Below are 15,833 nucleotides of genomic sequence, written 5' to 3' on the forward strand. Positions count from 1 at the left end.
ATAGCTTTCTACGCATCAGGCCCCCGTCTACGAGCATACGAGCACGTTCGATGTCCCAATTAGTCCGAGAGATGACAGTGCCATTCCACATCGGTGGCCAGCAACCAGCCTCACACTGGTGTGACTCTTGGCGCACACATGACTCTGGTTAAATGCATGGGATGACTGAGAAGGCATCGTGGGCGTCTCAGATCGAGTCGGATCACCTATAGAGTAGGATTCCGTTTCAGCAAACAGCGAATTTCCGGTGGTGAAGCGTCGAGAAGGCCCAGACACACCAGATCGGATCAAGTGCTTGACTACGCCAGAAGAGGAGGGATGCTGCCTGCAGGAAGAGTCAAGACTGCAATAAAGGGTTTCCAATCCAGAGCAGGCGAGGAAAATCTGGTGATGGGAGATGGTGGAGATGCTTAAACGAGGAACAAAAGTGACAAGTAATCTCCGCCTGATCCAGAATCGCGTCGGATGGTGCGCCGTCGACCAATCAGAGGCCGCCTCATCCGCCATCCACGCCTCTTGTCTTGCTCCCTCCATTCCTACAGTCGTCCATCCTGGAACGAATTTCTCTCAAGCGAAGCCACATTCGCTTCCAAACCATCCAGAATGACTTTGTCCCTACGTGGGTCGGTTTACCATTTCGCACTTTGTCCATACAGTCCTTAGAATTGATGTGTTGATTCCTAAAGATGGGTTCCGCGCCTCGCCTTTGCAGGGGTCGTGGAAATCTCTCCCGATCTCTTGACCTGGACCTGTTCCTCATCCTTGTTGCTCTGCAGCCTCTGCACATCCCATCCTATCCAACCTGACCACGTCGACGAGAATGTAAAGTGTGCCATGGGCTCAATGATATTGACACTTCGCCATGCTCTGTGGTCCTTGGCCTTGGTCGCCTCACTATGTCGCGCCCAGTCGTCCATCCCTATTGCCACTGAGCCCATCGTTGTTTCTGTGACAGTCCCGACGACATCGTTAGTGACAATCTACTCAGTGGTGACGTCCGCACCACCTGATGCTGCCACTCCTCCCGCCGTATCGACAGTAGTCACCACCATCAATGGCCGGGTCACCACCCTAACAGTCCAGGCCACGAGCACGGCCGCCGCCCCAACAGAGGTGATTATCCTTCGGACCGACACCATCATTTCTACCATGACGTCCGATGAAGTGGTCATGAGCACGGTGGGATACAACACCATCTATGGGCCAGCTCCTATTGTGACCGTGAGTGTGCCCATTCTGATTAATCAACAAGGGACTTGGCCGAGGACTGACTGACTGACAAACATTGCCACCAGACGTCCACTCCTGTTCCTGAACCTGGTGCTGGAGCTTCGACACAAGAGACATCGCCGCCAACAACTGCTTCCGCTCCTGCAGTGCCGACAGACCCTACTACGACTTCTGACAGTAATCCAGGGGCTGCTTCAACAAGCTCGACCGATTCATCATCACCATCCGGGACACATGATGCGTCCCTGTCGAATGCTACGTCATCTTCTCAATCCTCATCGGGTGGGCTCTCGACAGGGGCCAAGGCTGGCATAGGCATCGGTGTTGCCATTGGGGTGATTGCGTTGCTTGTTTTGTCCTTTTTGTTTGGTCTGCGATACTCCCGACGGCGCAACTCAGGGCAGGTGGCCGGTACCAAGCACGCTTCAGAGGCCAGTCTGGGAGAGAAGGACACTTTCCAAGCAGGCCAGCCATATGAATTCTCGGGCTCTCCACGACAACCCACGGAGGACTCGGTGGGCAAGATGCATCCTCATTCCTTCAGCACCACCGAAGTGGGAAGTTCAAAAGGCTCCACGAGCAAGCGATCCTATGAAATGTCCCCCAGCAATATGTCCAACTACCACGATGCGTCAGAACTATCAGCTCTGCCCCAATTTGGCAAAGATGACGAGCCGACATATGTTGGTGTGCCAGCGCATATGTCGGGCACCAAACGATGGAGTATGAAAGAATATGAAAGACATTGACCGTGCCAGTGATGGTATTGCTATGATTTAATGCTTCTGCTGTTGGCTCTCTCTCCCCTTCCTCCCCTGGTTGGTCTATCACCAACGAGAAGACCAGAACGGCAATGGTGACCTAGAGGAGAGATCGGTACACACACTTTTCTCACAACTTTCGCAACACTCATTCGATGATCAATGCGCCGTTGAAAAGGCCGAGAAGACGACCAACTATCGACAAGGCAAGAGACACTGTCACATTGAGAGTGTGCCAACAGCATTCTACCTCCCCCATCACGGCTATTTCACACTGCCCTGACGGGCGATCTTTACATTCTCCATGGAACACAGTACATACGTCAGATCCATCATACAGGACATGTCATGGGCTGGCGGGCTTGGGTTTCGAGTATGGGCAGGGTAACGTTGATGGAGATGGCTTGATGGAAATGATATAATTTCTAGTGTAAATAGACGGCTCTTCATTGACGAACTAATTACGAAACGTTTGATGAGAGATTTTGATCGTTTCTGTTTTGAATAGGTAGTCTTATCCCTAGATGCAAGCAGCCTCGTCGACGTCGTTGAGAAAGAAAATCTTTTCGCACCTTCCTCAACAGTCGTTGTTGCATACATGGTCGCTCCTTCCAGTCTTTACAACTACCATTGTAGCTGAATAGTCCGCAGAAGTGAGAATACAGCGGAGCACTCACTCCCTCGGTCAGCTCTCAGACATCCAATCAATTCTCAATTTCCCCCACCAGACGCGGACGCACAACCAGACGCCACCAACTTTAAGGTTATCCACGGTGCCACGCATCTCACGTACATGACAACCATCACATCATCCCTCGTGTTCTCCAGACTCCACTTTCCTATGCCAATGCCCGACACGACCATGACACGTCATCAAGTCCAATCCCCGGTTTGCCTTGAATTGTAGAGTTTCTACATCCCGTAGTGTTGACTGCTACTACTGCTAACATAGTTTGCTTCATATCCAATTCTCAAATAGCCTTTTTCCCACTATGGCGGACTCCTCCGCAGCTGTCACTTCGCGGCTGTCAAGGCTCAATCCATTCTCGAGGTCGAAACCAGAGGTCGACGATGAAGATATAGGAGAGGAGGTTGACTCCGCCACTGTTGCTGGTGGTGGACACAGTGCTCGTCAAAGTGACATTACCAAGAATCAATTGCGAGTCAGCCGTGCTCTACGCCGATTTCTCATTGACAATCGCATGCTCTCCGAAGATGATGCTCGTGTGGACAACAACGATCAATTGACGCCCAGGGTTCGCGCTCTTCTTGAGGAGCCTCATATCCATGTCCCTGCCGAGTTGACAGATCGATCGCACCCTCTCCCGGATTATTTTATCAGCTCTAGCCATAACACATACCTGTTGGCCCACCAGCTTTACGGGTCTTCCTCGGCTAGTGCGTACGAGAGCACTCTCCTGGCTGGTGCTCGTTGTGTCGAGATCGATGCTTGGGACAACGACGAGAACGAAAACGAACCTAAGGTCACCCACGGCTACACACTTGTCTCCAACATTTCGTTTCGAGCTGTTTGTGAAACAATCCGAGATGTCGTTGACAAGGAAGCTACCGAATCGACCGATGCTCAAGGCTACCGTGCTGCTCCGATTCTGTTGTCGTTGGAGAATCATTGCGGACCTCAAGGTCAAATGCGGTTGGTCCAAATCATGAAAGAGGTCTGGGGTGACCGACTCCTTGACGAGGCTGTCCGTCAAAAGGGCCATGAAGAGCAACAAGGTCTAGGGGGCCATGTGCGTCTCAGCGACCTTGGTTCCAAGATTGCTGTCATTGTCGAATATCACCATCCCGATGAGAAACTGGACAGCGACGATACTGAATCATCCTCCTCCGACTCCGACGACGAAAACGAAACCCCCGAAGAAAAGGAAGCCCGGAAACAATATAAGCAGAACAAACAAAACGAAATCGCGAGCAAAATCATCCCCGAACTCGCTGACCTGGGAGTGTATGCTCAGTCCGTCAAGCCAAGCGATAACTCGTGGTACGACAAAGATGAACTGACCAATACTCCGCATCACCCTCTGATCAACCTCTCGGAATCGGGCTTGGGATCCCACATGCCCACCCACAGCGACAAGATTGCCCGCAATAACGCCAAACACCTCATGCGCGTGTACCCGAAAGGAACTCGCATCTCGTCCCGAAACCTGAAGCCGGTTCCATTTTGGGGCGTGGGTGCACAAATCTGCGCATTGAATTGGCAGACTTTTGGTGCCAGCATGCAAATCAACGAAGCGCTATTCAGCGACACTGACGGTTATGTGCTGAAACCCGGCCCCTTGCGTGCTGGGGGTACTGGCGTCCTCAGCTCTCGCAAACGCCGTGTCACACTTCACGTGGGCGGTGCCACCGACATTCCTGTGCCTGAAGATCGCGAACCCTCTGAGGTCAAGCCCTACATCACATGTACCCTTGTCCACCCAGATGACTTGGCAGACACGCCACCCAAGCGGAAAACATCTGCCTATAGACAACACAAGTTGACCGGATTCCTGAACCGACACAACGAGAATCCACCGGTGACTGATCCTCTGTGGGATGAGAAGCTACACTGGGATTATCGGGATAATGATCTCACATTCCTGCGGATTTTGCTCAAGAGTGACGATGCCTTTGCCAGGAACCCTATCTTTGCGGTGACAGCGGTGAGATTGACATATGTTGTGCCAGGACAGTGGAGGTTCATTCGTCTATTGGACCTGAAGGGTCGCGAAACAAAATGTGCGTTGTTGGTGAAGTTTGACTTTGAGGATCTGTAGATTTGAGGCTGGTCCAGGGCAAAGTTGACCTTCACTAGATGGTCCGTGTGGTCTGGACGCTTTCAATGCAAAGGACGAATCAAGTGATTCAAAGCCATGCAATTATGACCTGACGATATAGCCATGAGTATAAAAAGACATATATATGAGAGAGAGAGACATTCCACGTAGGTCGCTAAGATAGCATCTGTATGTAGCCTGGAGTTCTGTAGACTCTCGTTGATAAGCACACAAGGCTGCGTCTAACCCAACGTGGCCGGATTACAGCCTTGTCGTCATTCCCATCCTCGTTTCTAACAACAAAAAAACATTGCTACGATTCAATCAATCCAAACATCATTGCCATTCAATCCACACAGACAACATAAAGTATTCCCACTAGAGGTACAGGTAAAAAATCTCAACCATGGCCATCAAACCACTGTCCTTCAAAGGCGACTCGAAAAAGGCCAAGAAACGAAAACACCGAAGCGACGAGACCGAGCAAGATGGCCACCACCACCACCAAACCAGCACATCCAACCGCGAAACAAAGACCAACACCAACAACCCCTCTGGTTCAACCGACCCCTCCTCAGATGATTCATGGACCACCCCCGACATACCCAGCGACGTAGCTGGGCCCACCGTTCTAATCCTGGCCGACACAACCAATCCAACCATGTGCTTAGCCAGTGACGCCCACGGTAATGTCTTTGCCTCACCCATGGAGAATATTTTCGAATCGCACGTTGAAACCGCTGAGCCACATGATGTGCGTCAGGTGTGGGTTGCGAGTGCAGTGGCGGGGACGGCAGATGGCCAGATTAGTTTGAAGGCTAGTCATGGTGGGTATTTGTCATGTGATGGAATAGGCGTTCTGGGTGCGAGGAGAGAGGCAAGGGGTGTACAGGAGGGATTTGTCTTGGAGAGGGTTCCGGTTGGTGAAGATGGAGATGGAGATGGAGATGGAGATGGAAAGGCTGTAGTGGCACAGTCGTCGTCGCCATCATCATCATCAGCGACTCGATATCGATTAAGAACAGCAGCGGGAACGAGCACAGGAAAGGGAAGGAGATATTTGGCTGCGACGGTCACGACGACAATAACAACAACAAAAACAAAAACAAAAACAGAAGATCAAACGACCGTGCCACATGTTAAGAAAAGCGAATTTGATGATGATGATGAAGAAGAAGACGATAGTCACAAATCGCGGCAAAGAAAAATCAATATCTCACTCCGTGGTGACGGCGAGGCTGGCGACCCAGGCACAGAATTAGTGGTCAAGATGCAAGCTCGATTCAAGCCACGACTACAAATGAACAAGGCGACCAAGGAGCGTGAAAAGGTCAGTCGGCGTGAACTCGAGCAGGCAGCCGGGAGGAAATTGACGGATGATGAGGTGAGGCGGCTCAAGCGGGCCAAGAGAGATGGGTCGTATTATGAAAATATCCTCGACTTGCGTGCGAAGAGTAAACATGATAAGTTTGCTAGTTGATTTGAGAATGAATTCATCTCGGGAGATTGGAATGCCTCTACAGGGAACGCAAGATTGATGACACATGTGGATATGGTTGGGTGTTCAGCATAAGATTCAAAATCAGGCTATAAACTCCCAGATCGTTTGAGTATACAAGGGCGGGGGCGGCTCAAACAACAGTAACATGGCATCCAAATCTTGGTTCGCTTTTAAATCCCAGACTTTGCGTCAAACATCGAGGCGAGCAAGGCACTTGCTGCACACCCCCATAATTTCCAAATGCGTACAGCCCAAGAAAACCCTGTCGCTCAACAGCACGCTATACAAACAAACCAAACTCCCAAAAGTACATGGATCGTGAATCGGAGTCGTCGTTACCGTGGTTAAGACCACCTCACATCACGACCTCATTCAAAGCGGGGGAACACTCGACCAACAACACGACGCCCTATACTCATGTTAGCTCATTCGTCCATGTCAAGACGGTCATGTCGTCACACTTACAGAGAGGTCTGGCGACATCGGCTGCTCGAGCCTCCTCGGCCTGTTCATTATAATTGCTGGCTTCTTGTCGGGCCAGTCTTTCTCTACGCCATGCCCTTCTAGCACTCGTGCCTTGAGCGCGGATTTCAGGAGGCATGTCATCGTTGAGCGTTTGCCTTCGGTCACCAATCGGTTGTAATTCAGCAACGGCGCCGTGTGCTCCAGCGGCACTACTGTCAGGATGCGGGCGTGACCGGAAAGGTGTCGACATTCTGCGGACGGAACGGTTCATAGCAGCGATGGGAGTCGGCATGGTGGGGCCAGGGGCATTGGCAGCAGCAGCGGCCTGACCGGCCTGCGCGATTCTGCGTTGTCGCATTCTTCGGACAAGACGTTCCCTCCGCACCATCAAATTGGTCACCACCACAGGGCAATAGCCTGCTGGAAGTGAGGATTTCTTGCACATCGGACACAGAGAGCTGTTATCTCGAAGGAAGGAGTCGATGCATTCGGGGTGGAAGATGTGATTGCAAGGGAGTTCTCTGACCGTTGATTCGTTGTGAACAAAGTCATCGAGACAGATGGGGCAGGTGGGTTGACTGAAAGGGACTTCTCGGGTTAGACTGCCGTTAGGCGTGGTCGGAGGGACTACAGTGCTGTCGGTACTGTTGGTCTCTGGTTCGGCGGTTCGGTCGGTCGCCGTGTCCTGGGTGAGGGGTGCTCCTGTTTTGGAGGTGTAGGTGTAAATAGGCATTTTATCAAGGATATCTTGGGGCACATTAAGGCGCTTAATCCCTAGGGCTTCGAGATCCACTTCACCGTTAGCCACGCGGCGTTGCAATGCGTGACGTTGCCTTCGCTGAACCATATGCATTATAATGGAAGTGACCAGAACGACGGCAAGTAGAATTGCCAGCACAATGATCAAAAAGATCCAGAGAGGAGGAATGCCATTAGATGAACTGACGTCCATCCTGGTATAGAGCCTGACGGTGTCGTTTGGATTGTAGATTTGGGTCAACTCATTGCCGTAAGGAACCTGGGACATGTTGCCCGAATATTGAGCCAATTGTTCCAGAATAAAAGAACCAAACATGCCGGGCAAAGCATAGACAGGGAATCTGTTGTCATTCTGCCACTGTCCTCCATCGTTGAGACTCCATATATGGTCACTGACAGCAGGAGGACGATCGCTGGAGTTGTCATTTTGGAAGAACATGCCTGCGCGAACATTGTCAAAGCGCATGACCTCCAGATAAGACTGGACGCAGTCTACGGAGGTCCATGGTGCGACGGAGATGAGAGGATAATTGCCGAGAGGTATCTGGGCGCGTGTGGTGACATTGGAGGGGACTAGAGGTCTCGTCTCATTATAACATGGATCGTCTCGGTCGAGTTCAGGGTAGTAGAGGAGGCCTTGGATGATATCGAAGCCAGAAGGATTGTTGGATGAAAGAGTACGAACGATTCCTGACGCTCTCAAGGAGAAGCCGTAGGCATCCTTGGATGTGTTAATTCGAAGTCGAAGGCGAGTGCAGGAAGCATTGGCTTACATTGACCAGCCGCGCACCATTGCTACGGTCCGAAACTCCATCGGGGATGACAATGGCAACGACGCCAAAATCTTGAGCGGCTGTTTGCGGATCAGCAGGGTTGGACAGGAAAGCGAGAGTCCAAGGCAAACAACATACACATTGCAACCTGGTGGACGTATTATATGGAATAGGTGTTATACGTGATATTTTCCGGTCATGGCCAACCAAGCTTCATTGCCACGCTCTGGGTCACCTTGATATCGCAGTAGGTCCAGCAGGATAGAGAGGAGGGAGTCACGGAGGGAGAGGGTTCACAGAACCACAATGTAGTGGGGGAGGGCGGGAAGAGAGAGAGTGTGTGTGTGGCGAGGCGATGAGGTGGAAGTGATGAGAAGAGCGAGACTGAGTGAGTGAGTGGATGTTGGTGGGCAATGGTGAGAGTGCAAGTGCGGGATGCAGTTGTGCAGGTGCGAGTGCGAATTGCGGCACCGGCGGCAACGAGCAGGACGTGGCGCCAGGCTGTGCAAGAGTGAGACTGTCGATATGATGAGTGAATGATACCTCAGGGACGAACCCCAACCCTTAGGTACCTTAGCACCTTAGCCTTAGGTAACAGGAGTGCAGGAGGACTCCGTAAAGTTCTCAGTCATGCCAGTGCTTCAAGATTCCAAGCCATCCGAGCGCTAGCCTATAGGTATCGTCTCTCTGGGCACCCGGAGGCCTGACACGGATGGAACATTGTGACACTCAATCCCTGACAAGTTTCACCAGAACCGCCTGGGCACTCGGGGTCACGGGGCCATTTCTACTCATTGAGGTCAAATGACTCAGGATTCGAAACAGACGCAGTATTCCTGACTCTGGAAGAATCACTATTCATTCACGTGATACCGGGCATGAGTGACACCATCCCATTTACAGCCTAGTGTTTGAATCACGTGATATCACATCCAAACCTTCCAAACAACCTGCCTCTCCCCCAACTCCGCCTCATCACGTCCCGTAACAACATCATCTCCAGCATTGACTATCATTCGGGGACCAAAACCCGCCTAAATCGACGTCGCGCTCTTCAAAGACCCCCTTTAATGCGATTATACCCTTAACTCGACCCTCCGTCGCGACATGACGACTGTTTCACCAACCTCGGCCCGTGACTTGTCTCATTAATTCAGTAATCGTCCACCCTACGACTTCCTTCCGCCATCATGCCTCCCCTTGCCAGTGCCTCCAAAAGTAAAAACAAAGCCCGCGATGCTCGACGGTCGCGCAGTCGTAACACTACCCCCAGTTCAGTCATCAGTGCCGGCACCGCACCCCCACTACCAACCACCTCTCCTCTCCTCGAATTGGACTTGGCTAGAATCCTAGTCGCCGCCAAACCCTCTTATACAGAAGTCACCGAGTATCTCGAAAGTCATGGATCAAAGGTCGAACCCAAGTCACTGCAGGAAATCATAGACCAATTAAAGACTTTGAGTGAAGCCGCCGAAGCGCGAGTCGAATCATGCGAAAAGGCCATCCGCCTCATCCATGAACAGAAGAAAGAGATAGAATCAGACCAACAGAACCGAGATCGCCAAGCAGACCAGGCTCGTCGATCAAAGGCCCGTAAAGAAGACTCGCAGAAAAATACCAAGGCCAAAAAACGCAAGGATCGTCCTGAATCCTTCGACCATGTCGAGATTAAACGCGAAGGTAGGTGACTCACGTCAACTCTCCCTGGACTCCTTCAAGCTATTGTGTCTGACATCTGCCCTTCAGATGAGCCCTCAAAAGGAAAACCTGGTCGTGCTACAGGCACCCCAGGCCCCGTCGACAGCCCGTCCCCATCCAAAAAGACCAAACTCAGTCCGGGGACCTCTTCCCTGTCAGAAGTCGCCGACTCGCCCGAGGCAGCTGCTGCCTCTGCTCATGATTCTCCCGCAAAGTCAGACGTCTCCATGTCGGATGCCGAAGAGAATAATGCCCTTCATAGGCACCCTGTCGTGCCCCAGCAAGGCTTCTTCCCTGACCCACTCGCTCCTGACCCCATTATCTACCACATTCGAGAGGTCACCCCTGACATGTCGGATGCCGAGAAAAAGGAAATCTATAGCGTCACTTCCTATCCTACAAAGGACTTGAGTGACCAGATTGCTGGTGTCCCTCCCGATAAGGACTTCAGTAATGCAAAGCCGACGAATCAGGTCGCGGCCAATACGTTCTTGACCTATGTGGAACCTTTTGTGCGGCCTTTGACTGAAGAAGACATGGCCTGGTTGAGAGAGCGCGTGAGTAGTAATTGACATCCTCTTACGTTGAATAATGGCTAACACCACCAAAGGGGGACCGCGTTACCCCATTCTTGGCCGTTCCCCGCGGCAAGCGTCACTATAACGAAATATGGGCCGAAGAAGATGGAACTGTCGTCGTAGACGCCAATCACGACAAGTTGCCAGCAAATACCCCTCGAGGCAATGTTGAACAGGTCAATGATGATAATCTGGCGACTGACCAAGTTTCCAATGGGCCACTCGCAAGCCGACTATTATCCTTGTTGAAATTTGAGCACCGTCCTCCTCCAAACGACGGCGCTAATGCCGCACACGACCTCAACTCCTTCGCTCTGGATGGCAATGATACCATGGACCTCGACGGTCTCACCAATGGACAAGACAATGCTGACAAGCCTCTTGCGCCTGCCGCCGCCGTTGCAGATTTGGCAGGCTCCAAATCATCCACTTCTCAGAAACTCGACTATGTGCAGACCGAAGAACGCCTCAAGGCTGAATTGCGTCATATTGGGTTCCTCGGACAGGATGAGAACCCAGACTATGATGCGCATCACGACGACGATATCAGCGAGAGAATGCGCCTTTTGCAAAATGAGCTGCGCAGAGTCATGATCGTGAATGGTGCACGTAAAGCTCGGCTACTCGAGCTCGCCAAAGAACGACTCGCTTACCAGGAGTACAGCACCATCCACGAGGATCTGGATAGCCAGGTCCAACAAGCCTATCTTAAACGTACACGAACATTAGGCAAGACAAAGAAAGGTGGGCCAGGAGGCAACAAGCCCAAACCTGGCATTGGCATCGCTTCGGCAATGGGCATCAACCGAGCACGGGACATTGGCGACAATGCTCGAATGCTGATGGACCGGCGGAAGAGGTGGGAGAGCTGTATTGGCCCAGTTTTCAAAGATATGAAACATGGCGTGCCCGAAAAGGGCACCAGCATCTGGGATCCTAAGATTATGGAAGGTTATGAAAAAGCCGAGGTTGAAGCGATCGAGGAAGAGCAACTTGCCGAGTGATCCATATATACATCCGCCGAAAACTGCGTTGAAGGAAAGGGGATTATACCAGTGGCTCTATGAGGTGAGCCTGTTGAGTATCCTCATCACGTGATCAGAATCACCGTCCTCACGTGATATCACGGTCAACCACTTGCAAGATATTTATTGAGACAAAATCTATATACAAAGAGCGCTGCTGGCAGCCAAGCTTGTCGAATCAAAGGTTACAGCTGATGACCAAGGTTTGAAGACAAGAATAGATCCCTGTGAACAATTCTGATCAATGACAAAGGAGCACTGCCTCGACTTCTGAACATCAACCCTTCTACGCTTTGTCTGCTGTCGGAGGGGTTCGACTAGCTTACTCGAGAGTTGACAGCTCTAACAAACAAAGATTGCTCGTGCTTTCATGCGTCTCCTTTGTTATCGTTGTGTTTGCTCAATCTCAATATCAGCCTACTAAAGCACGCTGTAGGATCTCGACATCATACTAGGGCAATCGTATGCACGGAGTTCCGACTAATTGACGCACTACTAGACACTAATATATCATGGTCAAGAACAAACTTGATGAGTTTCAAGTCAACTGGAGCAACCCTTTCTGGCAAACATATCGAGCAAGTTCCAAACCAAGGCGGAGTGTTGTTGCACCTCCACCTGATGTCCAAGCATTTTGCCGGTGGAGCGATCACGACAAGGAAGGTCGACCCACAATCCGCAATGGAGCCAAGTTCAGACACCTCTATCATACTCAACTAGACCTGCATGATCACCAAGAGTGGCATTTCGAAAGAATGCTGGGGAAAGGTACTTTCGGTGTTGCTGGGCTATTCCTCAAGAAGGGTCTCGACAACCAAACAATTGATGTAAGTTTGAGCAATGGTTCCTGTAGATTGTGCTTGCTGGTGCTGATACAGCCAGTCTCTCGTATTAAAAGTGACAGACACCTTTGACAAAGACCTCATCAAAGCCAGGCCCGGCCTCACTCGAGAAGCTGCCATCATGGCGCAAACTAATGAGTTCCAAACCGACAGTATTCTACGCTTGCGCCAGTACAAACAACATTATGCTGAAAAGTATAGTCGATATTACTTTGAGAATTGCGAGTTTGGTAATCTGGAAGAGCTACGAATAAGATACAAGGCATGGAAGTAAGTGGATGATGACAATTCCCCGAAGGTAGAAGCACAAACACTAACCATGAACTAGTATGCGATTCCCAGAGCCTTTTCTATGGCATGTATTCTCCTACCTGGCCGAAGCATGTCTCAAGTTTGAACAGGGGCCCTTTAGGGGTGTCACGACGGACACGTTCGGAGACCGTTTCGAACAGGGGTACCTGCTACACACAGACATCAAGACCGACAACGGTGAGTTTGTTCACGCTGTTGAACACGATGCATACTGACGAGCAGCAGTTCTTTTAGGCCGCAAGACCTACACAAATGGCGGAAGTTGGTATCCAATCGCCAAGGTGTCCGACTTTGGACTGTCTCTGATCACACATCCTAACGAGCACGAAGCCAACTTGGCCAAACATGTGCAAAAGGGCTCGAGAGTGTGGTATCCACCAGAGCAACGGTTGCAAGCCTTCCAGAAAAATGGAACGTATCATTTCCAGCACGACGTGCCCAAAGAACTGGTCCATGAATCAACGAGCACAGCAAATGGCACCAGATCGTGGACCACGACGAATCAACACGTCATCCGTCCGGCGCACAATATCTGGGCAATCGGAGCTATCATGTGGACTCTGATGACCTTGAAAGAGATCCACGAACTCAGCGACGCAGTCAACGGCATTCTCGGCGGATCGCCAGAGTACTGTGCCCATTTCGACGGTGCCAACATTGTCGGCCGGAGACTGGTCGGGTGGACACATCCATACAGCGAGCGACTGTTCGAGCTGATACAGCAATGCACGCGGATGCGACCGCACGAACGTCCGTCTGGCAGACAACTGGTTGACGAAATCCGGATGTATATGAGCGTACATGTAATTCCTCACGTCGCACAGCTGGAGCAGACAGGTCGATCCGAGGCCATACGCGTCTTCTGGGACGACGGAATCCGACATCTGCGCGAGGGCGACGCGGGCCTTGACGACGAAGACCGAGGTGAGTATTTCTGGCGCCGATTTGCCGATCAGCTTCTCTTTCGCCCCCTCGAAAGACCCTTGCTCTGCCCGCCTCGTGCCCCGGTCGATTTGCCCATGAGTGATCGCTGGCCTGCCGATATCCGTCTCCTCATGCAGAAGCGATGGCGTGCCGCTATCCGCCAGAGGGATCAACGAGACCTCCCCTCTCCAGTCGCCTTGCCATCCTTGGGCTTCCTTGATAAGCATAACCGTAAGCGTCCTGCTCCGGATGTTTCGGATCTCGACGTTATGGATATTGACAGGCCGAATCCTGGCACGTTCCGCCAAAATCTGTTCAAGCGCTTCAAGAAATTCATGGGATAGAGAATTGAAGAGGTTCCTTCTTTATAAATTACTTAGTCTTTTATTTCAGTCAAGTATTTTCCGGTCTGAGGTCTATTTCCTATGATATCATCGGTTTACTAGCTCGCGCTCTACTCAATGACCACAGCGACGTGCTCGTCCATGTACTTGTTGATATCGCCCAAGAAGCAAGCAGCAATGATGCTCACGCCTCCAGCGGCGATACTGCCCAAATAGACGTACTTGTAGCTCTCGGCGTAGGCGAGTTGACCGGCCGCCACGACCATATTGAAAGCCGTGTCGTTGTCCAAGCCCGGGATCTCTCTCATGTTCTCAAGCAAACTTGCCCCAGTCAACTCGATCGCGTGTCCAATGTAGGTTTCATTAGTAATTCCCAACTGAACCATGGTGCCTCCAATGTACTTGACTGCGTTAGGCACAAACTTGGATACAAAGACATTGTAATAGGCGCAGTAGCCGATAGAGCCGCCAATGACGCGGATGGCAAGAGTCAAGGCGCTGACGGTGGCGATCAGGTCATCTGGACAGATGATGGTGGTGATGATGGACGCTGGAACCACGATACCACCGATGCCCAGACCACCAAGGACTAATAGACCCCAGAGTTTGTTCATGTTGTATGGCGTTGCGCACGCCAGGGCCGCAGTACCTGAGGGCGATAGTGAGTGGATATGTTTTAGGTAGAGAAAAGGACATTCAAAACTTACCAGAAGTCATCAAGATGCATGATACAATCATGAGTTCCTTGTTGCGGCCACGGAAGACCGACAAGAGCCAAAGTGTAACACATGCACCAACCATGATAGCCATACCACCAGGGAGCACACGGAGGCCGACCATGACGGGATCATGGCCATAGACGTTGAAGGCTTGAGTGGGCCAGAACATCAGGAAGGAGAAGAAATTGGCCCCAGAGATGAAGGTGATGAGCAGTGTCAGAGACAAAATCCGAGGATCTTGCTTCAATCGTCGTGGGAACATGGGGAACGGGGCAAACCATCCTTCCCAGACGAAGAAGCCGACGAGGAGCACAACTCCGATGACGATGGGAGCAACTACGTGTGCGGATCCCCATGGGTACTGGAAAATGTTAGTGTGGAGTTACGACGCCGAATGAGTGGATATAACACGAACCTGATAGCCACCCCATTGCATACCAGCCATGAACCTGCAGAAGAGAACTTTGGTCAGCAACAAGCAATATATATGTTGGGTGAGGAGCGAGAGTCGTCGAAAGGGTTGTGTCCAGGATATTCCATATCCTATAGCTCTGGCAAGGAAGGAAAGCTTACAAGATCATTCCAGAAATCGACAGGAAGCCGCCAAGATAGTCGATTTCTTTGAGAACCTGGCCTTTGCTCTTTCCAAGGGTGTTGACGCGAGGTGGTGGGAAGTAGAATAGTGCGGTGACGATAAGACCAAGCCCATTCCAGACACAGATGATGATGCCAGTATAACGCCAGCCAGCATGAGCTACAGCCATTAGTTTGAGGATTTTGACTGGAATCAAAGAGACATGAAACTCACCTGCGATCAATTGAGCATAAACGCCGGATGGGACAAATGGGAGGATGGTAAAAATCAGGACCGCCACATACGCGCCTCGCTTGCGTGTAGGGGCAAGTTCAGAGGTCACGGCAAGGGCTGTGAGTTCGCTTACTCCAGCACCAGCTCCTGCAATTGACATCCCGGCTATACATGGTCAGATTTGGACTGAAGGACGAGCTGAGGTTCAAGGTAGAGGTACCAATAAACATGTTCATGTCCTTGGCAGCAGTTGCAATGACAGTGCCAATCACGAGCAAAATGGCCCCGATAATGGCCACGTATCTTCTTCCGAT

At 51.3% G+C, this 15,833-nt stretch overlaps 5 protein-coding genes across 6 annotated transcripts; 4 read left to right on the plus strand and 1 right to left on the minus strand.

Moving 5' to 3' along the window:
* Nucleotides 1–834: 834 nt before the first annotated feature.
* PV10_00402 (uncharacterized protein) lies at nucleotides 835–1,979 on the plus strand (the record flags this gene model as incomplete). Its single annotated transcript, XM_016364477.1, has 2 exons — nucleotides 835–1,221; nucleotides 1,296–1,979. The coding sequence occupies 2 exons, from the start codon at nucleotides 835–837 to the stop codon at nucleotides 1,977–1,979; spliced, it is 1,071 nt and encodes a 356-aa protein (XP_016228126.1).
* Nucleotides 1,980–2,924: 945 nt separating this feature from the next.
* Nucleotides 2,925–4,932, plus strand: PV10_00403 (uncharacterized protein). The gene has a single exon (XM_016364478.1). The coding sequence runs from the start codon at nucleotides 2,984–2,986 to the stop codon at nucleotides 4,769–4,771; it is 1,788 nt and encodes a 595-aa protein (XP_016228127.1). The 5' UTR covers nucleotides 2,925–2,983; the 3' UTR covers nucleotides 4,772–4,932.
* Nucleotides 4,933–5,149: 217 nt separating this feature from the next.
* Nucleotides 5,150–6,308, plus strand: PV10_00404 (uncharacterized protein). The gene has a single exon (XM_016364479.1). It carries the CDS (start codon nucleotides 5,178–5,180, stop codon nucleotides 6,249–6,251), a length of 1,074 nt encoding a protein of 357 aa, XP_016228128.1. The 5' UTR covers nucleotides 5,150–5,177; the 3' UTR covers nucleotides 6,252–6,308.
* On the minus strand, nucleotides 6,236–8,854 carry PV10_00405. 2 transcript variants are annotated; one of them, XM_016364480.1, is made up of 4 exons: nucleotides 8,408–8,854; nucleotides 8,270–8,349; nucleotides 6,738–8,217; nucleotides 6,236–6,681 (listed from the first exon to the last, which is right to left on the minus strand). In XM_016364480.1, exons 1-4 carry the CDS (start codon nucleotides 8,409–8,411, stop codon nucleotides 6,641–6,643), a joined length of 1,605 nt encoding a protein of 534 aa, XP_016228129.1. In that variant the 5' UTR covers nucleotides 8,412–8,854; the 3' UTR covers nucleotides 6,236–6,640. The 2 variants fall into 2 exon arrangements, with proteins under 2 accessions (XP_016228129.1, XP_016228130.1); XM_016364481.1 differs by having other exon boundaries at nucleotides 8,270–8,854.
* A 217-nt stretch (nucleotides 8,855–9,071) lies between these two features.
* Nucleotides 9,072–11,879, plus strand: PV10_00406 (uncharacterized protein). Its single transcript, XM_016364482.1, has 3 exons — nucleotides 9,072–9,949; nucleotides 10,016–10,524; nucleotides 10,578–11,879. The coding sequence occupies exons 1-3, from the start codon at nucleotides 9,460–9,462 to the stop codon at nucleotides 11,547–11,549; spliced, it is 1,971 nt and encodes a 656-aa protein (XP_016228131.1). The 5' UTR covers nucleotides 9,072–9,459; the 3' UTR covers nucleotides 11,550–11,879.
* Nucleotides 11,880–15,833: the final 3,954 nt, after the last annotated feature.

Source organism: Exophiala mesophila (assembly GCF_000836275.1).
Source record: "Exophiala mesophila strain CBS 40295 unplaced genomic scaffold supercont1.1, whole genome shotgun sequence".
In the NCBI taxonomy this organism is placed as follows: domain Eukaryota; kingdom Fungi; phylum Ascomycota; class Eurotiomycetes; order Chaetothyriales; family Herpotrichiellaceae; genus Exophiala; species Exophiala mesophila.

Coding starts and splice junctions, on each gene's coding strand:
- PV10_00403 (XM_016364478.1), top strand. CDS start 2,984: ATGGCGGACTCCTCCGCAGCTGTCACTTCGCGGCTGTCAAGGCTCAAT.
- PV10_00404 (XM_016364479.1), top strand. CDS start 5,178: ATGGCCATCAAACCACTGTCCTTCAAAGGCGACTCGAAAAAGGCCAAG.
- PV10_00405 (XM_016364480.1), bottom strand. Junction 8,218..8,269: donor ATGGTGCGCGGCTGGTCAAT/GTAAGCCAATGC, acceptor AACACATCCAAG/GATGCCTACGGCTTCTCCTT. Junction 6,682..6,737: donor CGATGTCGCCAGACCTCTCT/GTAAGTGTGACG, acceptor ACATGAGTATAG/GGCGTCGTGTTGTTGGTCGA.
- PV10_00406 (XM_016364482.1), top strand. CDS start 9,460: ATGCCTCCCCTTGCCAGTGCCTCCAAAAGTAAAAACAAAGCCCGCGAT. Junction 9,950..10,015: donor TGTCGAGATTAAACGCGAAG/GTAGGTGACTCA, acceptor TCTGCCCTTCAG/ATGAGCCCTCAAAAGGAAAA. Junction 10,525..10,577: donor TGGCCTGGTTGAGAGAGCGC/GTGAGTAGTAAT, acceptor ACACCACCAAAG/GGGGACCGCGTTACCCCATT.